General features: G+C 41.1%; 1 protein-coding gene across 2 annotated transcripts; it reads left to right on the top strand.

Moving 5' to 3' along the window:
* The first annotated feature begins 21 nt into the window (after positions 1-21).
* Positions 22-7,430, top strand: PARK7 (Parkinsonism associated deglycase). 2 transcript variants are annotated; one of them, XM_008634270.2, is made up of 7 exons: positions 22-139; positions 1,896-2,029; positions 2,749-2,850; positions 3,474-3,533; positions 4,557-4,626; positions 6,133-6,219; positions 6,979-7,430. In XM_008634270.2, exons 2-7 carry the CDS (start codon positions 1,940-1,942, stop codon positions 7,137-7,139), a joined length of 570 nt encoding a protein of 189 aa, XP_008632492.1. In that variant the 5' UTR covers positions 22-139; positions 1,896-1,939; the 3' UTR covers positions 7,140-7,430. The 2 variants fall into 2 exon arrangements, with proteins under 2 accessions (XP_008632492.1, XP_017590547.1); XM_017735058.1 differs by lacking the exon at positions 22-139 and adding an exon at positions 283-301.
* Positions 7,431-8,082: the final 652 nt, after the last annotated feature.

Below are 8,082 nucleotides of genomic sequence, written 5' to 3'. Positions count from 1 at the left end.
CTGCGTGGAATGGCGCCGTGTCCCAAAACGAACAGATGAGATCGTCGGGATGCGGCCTTTCCACCCGGGCTGCCTGAGCTGGTGGACCTTCAGCCAGCCCCTGCCTCTGATAGCAGCCTCTGTGGTTGGGGCACTGAAGGTGTGATTTTTTTTTAAAACCCGCCCTTCTTAAGAGTTTCTGATTCAGCGCAAATCACCATCTCCAGAGAGGCATGGGTACTCACGCCGGGAAATAGGTTTGGTTGATAGATTTGAGGCGGCTTTGGCTGGCACTGAGGAGCAAATGGCAAACTGGCATTGTGTAGGTAGCTTGTTAAATGAAATGGCTGTTAGGTCTGTGTAACTTAGTTCTGCCTTCTCAAAAATCATCTTTCCATAGTAGTGGGACAGCTATTTACATATGCACCTGCATGAAGAACAGTACTAATGCTCAAGAATTTGGCAGTATTGTACAATAAATGTCTAAAGGCACTATGAAGAGACTGCATTTTGCTAAACTAGGAGAAAGAGTAAAGGTTTCAGGATCAGGTGCTTGTTTTCATCTAAAGAATTAATGAAAGATATTTTTGTTAGTTAAAAAGGGATGCAGACCATTATCTAGACTATTTTTCTTCAATAAAAAGCACATGCAGCATTTTTGTATTGTGGCAATTCAGGAGTCTTTTGCTAGTTAGTCAAATTCATACGAAAATTTTGCAGAATCAATGTGTACCCACAAGACAAGCTATTAAGAAGCTCTAAGTTGTCCTAAAGTTATTACTAATACCTGTGATTTGCATGTACTTGATCAGTGGGGTTTGCATTGACAGTACATAAGGCTGCTCTAAAAGTAGGATTTGATATAGTGAATTTTTCTGCTTGGGCTGGTTCAGCATGCTGCAGGATTTTGTGCTGGATATTTTTTAGAAGTAACGTCATTCTAAAGGAGGCTACCAATAGGGAGCAAACCTGAAAACAGGTGAAATTGCAGCAGGGTGAGGATGGTTTTCTTTTGTGTAGGCACCTAAATGTGTATCACATTTTATGAAGAGCTCTCAGGTACTACAGGCATTTCTAGATGGAAGATGCCTGCATAGGACAAAAATCTGTCTTTCTAGAGTAGTAAGCTGTGAAATACCTTCTCACATCACAGATGCTTTCACAGACTTCTGACAGACCAGTATGAGTTAGTGAGTATTTTATATGATGTAAAGAAATTGTAACTTAACCTTCAAATGGAAATTTGGCCATTCACCTAACTTGAATTTAGAAGCTAAAAAAAAAAAAAGTCTTAAGCCTGGTTTGTTCCATTTGCTAAATCCTGTGGTCTGCTCCCCCATCACACATGTGCACATGTGTTTCTTCCCCCACAAAATTGTGAAATAACCCAGAAAATCTATTGGTGAGATTTTGCAGGGGCACTGGTCGAGTCATTATTAAGTCACAGGAAACTCTTCATGAAGCATGCTGTGTGGAAACTAAAAACCAGACATGAGGTCAAAGCTCATGCAAGCCCTTTTTGTAAGTGCTGACCTGGGTAGGAGTCAATCGTCTCGGAATGAATGAGGGTGTGCAAATTGAAAACAACTCTGCCACCCACCCTGAACCCCTTTCTGGCAGACACAGGTCATGTAAGCTCTTGATTAGGCCAAGCTCCTTCCTCTTCTGGTGCTGATGTGCTATGCCTCCCACTGCACAAGTGCCTTAATCTTTTAATATCATAATGCATTCTTTTTAAAATCTCCTTAGTTAAACAGGATTGCTATGAATATTGATTAAAGCTAGTGAACCATTTTGAGGTGGTTTAAATGAAAGAACATGCAAAAGTACAAATTACTGTTAAATTTCAACATGAGGATGGATTTGTAGGAGGGCATTTGCCTTCTAACCACATTGTATCTTTCTACCCCTCTCAGCCCCTTCCTTCACAACCATCTCCCTGATAGAAGCCCCTCAAGACATGGCCTCAAAGAGAGCATTGGTGATTCTGGCAAAAGGGGCAGAGGAGATGGAAACTGTAATCCCAACTGATGTTATGAGAAGAGCTGGGGTGAGTATGCAGACTGTGAAAAATCTCTGTGAGTGCATGGTCAATCATTGCCTCAAGTTGATGTTCATTGCCAGGAATTCAGTGTGTAGTCTGTTGTGTGAAATGAAAATTTACCCTCATCACCTTACTGGTTAGCAAATACTTGTGCCATGGACGTAATGAGCATGCCTGACAACTGACATTTGTTGGTAACCTTTCAAAAAAGGTGACCTTTCAAAATACAAGTCTAATGTGGACCAGAGCAAATGTTTCAAGTAAATCCTACTCTGTCAGAAAACACAGCTACTTCCATGTATAGTAACTGGAAGTACCTCTTTTTAGGGGTCTGAAAAGCTCAGTACATTACAGCTCATGACATTGAATAGCTTTTCTTGAGCTACTTTTGAAATTCGGTTATAAACTACAGTTCTGGCTGCTGGGATTCCTCACACTGTTTGTTACTCTTGCAGTTGTGGTAGCACACCGTTGTCATCTCATCAGGAATGAAAATAATACTTTAAATAAACACACCAACTTCCCTTGTATAGATATGACTGAAATAAAAATTACCTTCTCCCACACCTTTGTCATTCCATCACTGTGCTCCCCCAATTTAGGTGTCATAAGAGGAACAAGCTTTCAGTAGTGCTTTGCTTTTCTGTGTACTACTTAAGAACTCACATAAAAGAAAAATGCCCCAGATCCTTGATTTGTAATAATAATATTTGTTCTCCTGTTAGATCAAGGTGACTGTTGCAGGCCTAACAGGAAAAGAACCAGTGCAGTGCAGTCGAGATGTCTTCATTTGTCCTGATGCCAGTCTTGAAGATGCCAGAAAAGAGGTTGGTCATCACCCTGCTCTGGTACAATGGCCAGCATAGTCTTTGTCACAGTTTCTGAGGTGAATTTGGAAAGCTTATGCATTACTGCTGGACACACGTTGCATGTTGTGTTTGCTCCGTGTAGCAGTGAATTGGAGAGCTGCACATCCCACCGTGCTCCCCTTCAGTATTGTCATAGCCTGCTAGGTTCAGACAGATTTCTTAATTCTGCCCAGGTATTTGTTTTTGCAAAGTGTCAGTCACAGAGCTTTATTCTTCCTGCTAGTTGACCCAACAAAATACTGTGATTTGGACCAACTCAAGAATTCTGAGGAGAAGCTAAATAATGTTATAGTTAGACCTGTACGTAAGGTTGGAGCAAAACCACTTGTCTTTACTACAGAAGAGCTGCCACTTGCTTGCTGAAGCTTTTAAGTGCCCTAGGCTTAAAAGTTAGTTCTGTGAGAGACTTTACTGATAATAGGCTTTTCCTGGAACAGGAAATTGTATTTTTCCTGTGATTAGAACTGATTCTCTGATCATAAAGTGTTGTTCACTTTGAATCAGCTGCAGTGGTCTTCAAACAGTGTAATGTATGTATCAGACTCTCTTCAACAGAACAGTTTTACCTTTTCTTTGTATAGGGGCCTTATGATGTTGTGGTCCTTCCTGGGGGTAACCTTGGAGCTCAAAACTTGTCTGAGGTAAAGTTCTGGTATTTTAGGAACTCATGGGCATTCTCATGAGTAGTGGGGTGGTCAGCACTTGCTTAGTAATCCTGCAGATTCAGTTCAGCACCTAACTGTTAATGGTCTTAAGCCTTCTTGTGACTTTATAGGTGGGACAGCTGGGTAAATTCTTGGACTTGGTACCTGGTAAAGGAGAATAAAAATGAAAGGGTGTTGTGCATTGTGGGAAGAACTCTGTTCATATTCATATGAAGATGAAACGGTTGCAAATGAAGATTTAATTACCTGAGACACAAAACTGTCCAAACCCAAGGTGTTAATGGTCTTAAGCCTTCTTGTGACTTTATAGGTGGGACAGCTGGGTAAATTCTTGGACTTGGTACCTGGTAAAGGAGAATAAAAATGAAAGGGTGTTGTGCATTGTGGGAAGAACTCTGTTCATATTCATATGAAGACGAAACGGTTGCAAATGAAGATTTAATTGCCTGAGACACAAAACTGTCCAAACCCAAGAGACATGCTCCTTTACAGTATTCTGTCTCTGGTGCAAAACTGTTGCAGTGGTGGTATGAATTCCTTGTGGAAGGCAGGCAGGCAAACAAATTGATCTATCAAATAGGATTTAGGTGGTATCACAGAGTTTTTAAGGCCTGGAATATGAGACAAATATCCCATATAAATCTTGACAGAGACTGGTGGTATCTTATGAATGAGTACTCTTTCCTTGTGTCACAAGACACAATTCGTCTTGTGAATTTTCAAACAACTTTCTATGGCCATGGGTTAACCAGGGTCAAGTACTTGCTGCAGTTCCTTCTGATTTCCTTCCTCTTTCCTTCTGGGGCAAGTATATATTGGTTTCAGTTTTTCTCTTTCTGGATGTTCTCATTGCCCTCTGTCCTGAGGCAGAGTGGGGAGATGCCGGTTGGTTTTCTGTATAAAACATGTTCTGTTTCACAGAATTTTCAGTGAAAATTATTTCAACCATGCTTCAAATAACCAACTCCAAACAATGACTTGTGATGTTTCCTCGTACAGTCTGCTGCTGTGAAAGATATTTTAAAGGACCAGGAAAGCAGAAAAGGCCTGATTGCTGCAATATGTGCAGGTGGGTTACTGAAGTGTCTTGCTTTGTAAAGCATTTGAATATTTTGAAGGAGCATGAAGAGAGTTTCCTGTTGCAGAAATCTGTGTTCCTGTAATTTAGTAGCAGGAATTTATGAACTTATGAATATATATAATATATACACGTACCTTTCAGCATCCGAATTTTTTGTAAATTTAATAGCAGAGAAATCTCTAAAACAATTGTGAACACTTATCCTGCAAGTTCTGCTTATTACCTATCTCCTTCCAATCAGTCATGTTGCTGTCTTTAAAATGAAAAGATTGGTAGGATGTTTTTTTAAGTATGTGCTTATTCTGGTGATCTCCCTGCAAGTACACAGCAGTGACAGAATGTCATTGCTGTAAATTTATCTCACATAACCACTCCTGCCCTTTAGCTTCAGAAAGAAGGCCAGAAATATAGAATTACAGTCTCACCCTTGCTGAGTTGCAGCAAAAAATGGACTTGGTTTGAGGAGAGGGTTGTCTGCTTATGTGTTCTACACAGCTTGGTATCCAGATCATGAACTTTGTAAGATTCATGTTTTAAAAAGCAAGGTGAAAAATTGCCAGTACTCGGGACTCAAAGCTGAGAGTGAGGAGAGAGATGATGAGTGCATAAAAGGCAGTCAGAGTGTGTTCTAGGAGGGGATTTTCACTTTTGTTTTCTGGTACATTGCTGGGGTTTTTTTTTGCTTTTCTTCTTCATTTAGGTGATAGTCACACAGAGCTGTGAACATTCCTCAACTTGGTGATGATAGTCTTCAGCTTCTTTATCTGTGTCTCTTACAGAACAATCCAAGTTCACCCTTGCCCAGTAGAGGCCTTTGCTTGTAAGCAGGATGATTCGTAGAGCTCATTCCAACTGAAAGCAAAAGAGGTTATTTCCTCTACTAAATCCAGAATTAAATGAATGCACGGAAATGAAACTCATGCCAGACAAATCCTGCCTTCAGTTTCTTTTGGAATTCCCATAAAGATTTTGTGTCTGATGACTTAGCACTTCTTGACACAAATTCCTTCCTCAATTCAGGCTAAGGAGGAAGTATGAAAAGAAACCAAAAACTGAACAGTTAGGCCATGATCTGTCCAAAATACTGTTTGGCACAGAACTGTAGCATGTAGAGACTTGCTCAAATGAAATTCTATCTGTTAAGTCTCTAATTTAGGGTTTAACAAGGTTGTAAAGTATTTGTAGGTAGTTAGCGTTCAGATTGAAGTGCAGACCTTTTGTTTCTTAATGTAAAGCAGTTTTAAATAAAGTGTATTATCTGGAAGTTGGTTGTTCCCCACTCCTTCAAAGGCACTACAGTCGTGGGTAGGACATCAGTGTGAACTGTAATGTGAGAGCTTTTTGCTTCAGAGGTAGGGCTGGCATCAGTTTTTATAACAAGTAGTCTGTCCATAGTGAGCTTTGGCCCCTGGAGGTCCTAATGCCCAAATGTCTGTTCTAGAAGTATTTGTAGCAGAGGCAGTTCCTCATTGGTGCAACTTTGTGTTCTTACAGGTCCTACTGCCCTTCTGGCACATGGGATAGGGTATGGAAGCAAAGTCACAACGCATCCTTTGGCCAAAGACAAAATGATGAATGGAGGTATGTTTCTGTCCAAACCCTTCTTAGGTTTTCTCTTTTTTTTTTTTTTTTTTTTTTTTTTTTTTTTTTTTTTTTTTTTACCTGAACCCACAGTTTAAAGATGGGAAAAGAGCTTGTTTATCTTACTTTGTCTCTCTGAATTGAGTCTGTATCACTGGCAAATAGAGGGCTGTATTAACATTGTCATCGTTGGGGGAATTCTGCTGCTGCTATCATATTAGGAGCATTTATTGCCTTAACCTCTTGAGGCTGAGCCACCTCTTTTTGGTTCTTTGCCTCAGTGGTCCCAACAGCAAACTCTGGGAGCACCTTTCCCACTCTCCTGTGAGTAGTGCTTTGGTTCTGTGGCAGCTGATAGCTCCACACCTTTTTCTCCTACCTAAGGGAAGTGGTGGTGAAATGCTAGGAAGGTCATTCTGTGAGCATTAATGAGTCTGGAGGTGAGCAGATGGGTTTCCCCAATTTCTTCTGCATGCATTTGGTAAAAAAGAAATTTGTGAACAGCTCCACAAAAGCAGTCTGACTTCTGAAAGTGACCCCATGGGAGCTGACAGGCTCAGTGAGTGTTTCTGGAGCTTTTGGAGTCAGAGGGGCATTCCCATACCTTGGGAATGAGCTCCCTCTGGGCCCTGTTCTTCCCTGAGGACGGCAGGCAGGGATGAGCTGCTAGGAGGCAGTGCTGAGGTCCTTGTGCCCTCTGTGGCAGCTGTGGGCACTGTGCTGGACACTGACCCTCTTCCTGTTGTGTATTCCCCCAAGCACACTACTCGTACTCGGAGAGCCGCGTGGAGAAGGATGGGAACATCCTCACCAGCCGTGGGCCTGGCACCAGCTTTGAGTTTGGGTTGGCCATTGTGGAAACGCTGCTGGGGAAAGAAGTGGCTGAACAGGTGAAGGCACCTCTAATACTGAAAGAGTGAAATGCTGGTGTGGGATAGGGACTAGGACAAATTTAGATAGAGAGTCTTACCCTTGTAGAATAACTGTAATGTGCACTGTTGTAAATACACTTTAATTGTGGGTGAATTTAGTAACTGTACTTACCTGAACTGGGATACCTTAACAAACCAAAGGTCTTCATTTCTGGAAAAAGATTCTGTTAGCAAAAATCAAAAAATAGCAGCCAGCATCTAATAATCCTGTTTAGTTCTTGGATGGCATTTAACAATCACATGGAAAACTGCTGAGTAAATAAAAATGAAGCATCCCTACTGGTGTGTTGTTCCTTTGTGTGTTTTCTCCCAACTCAGACCCATGAAACCTTTTCACCACCGTGTACTATTCAAAACAACGTCTGTTTAGATTCTCACACAGTTCTTCTGAAGTCTGAGCTGAAATGAGAAGGTGGTCAAACACTGGAACAAGCTCCCTGGGGAGGTGGTCATGGCCCCAGGCCTGCCAGCATTCAAGAAGTGTTTGGACAACACTTCTCAACAACACTTCTCTTGGCTGTATGGTTTAAGTTCTAGGTTGTCCTCTGTGGAGTCAGGAGTTGGTTTTAATGACCTTCATGAGTCTCTTCCAGCTCAGGATATTCTCTGATTTTATGACATAGATTATTAAGTTGTAACCTAGAATTAGTTAAAACAATGTTTAATTCCTTGTGTACAAATAAAGCAAATAACTAGTATTAATTTTCAGACAGTGTGGAACTGAATTAAAAGTGTGAATATTCATACCTTGTCAAGCACCCCAGAGTTCTTGCAGGTTGAACATGATGCCTTGAAATTTGTCTTCTGCATTAAATGATTTGAGATCCATTGAGCTATTTGGACAGCTGATAATCAGCATAGAGCAGGAAGTTTGGATTTGGTAGCATGCCACCAGTAGGAGTGCTTGTTTCTCCTTACTATAAATTGGAAG

Source organism: Corvus brachyrhynchos, unplaced genomic scaffold (assembly GCF_000691975.1).
Source record: "Corvus brachyrhynchos isolate BGI_N302 unplaced genomic scaffold, ASM69197v1 scaffold395, whole genome shotgun sequence".
NCBI classification, from domain to species: domain Eukaryota; kingdom Metazoa; phylum Chordata; class Aves; order Passeriformes; family Corvidae; genus Corvus; species Corvus brachyrhynchos.
Note: the sequence above shows the minus strand (reverse complement) of the source record. Positions and strands in the feature narration are given on the sequence as shown.

What these genes read in the sequence shown, in the direction of transcription:
- PARK7 (XM_008634270.2), top strand. Translation starts at nt 1,940, where the DNA reads ATGGCCTCAAAGAGAGCATTGGTGATTCTGGCAAAAGGGGCAGAGGAG. An exon ending in ATGTTATGAGAAGAGCTGGG is followed by an intron (nt 2,030 to 2,748) that starts GTGAGTATGCAG and finishes TTCTCCTGTTAG; the next exon opens with ATCAAGGTGACTGTTGCAGG. An exon ending in GAGCTCAAAACTTGTCTGAG is followed by an intron (nt 3,534 to 4,556) that starts GTAAAGTTCTGG and finishes TTCCTCGTACAG; the next exon opens with TCTGCTGCTGTGAAAGATAT.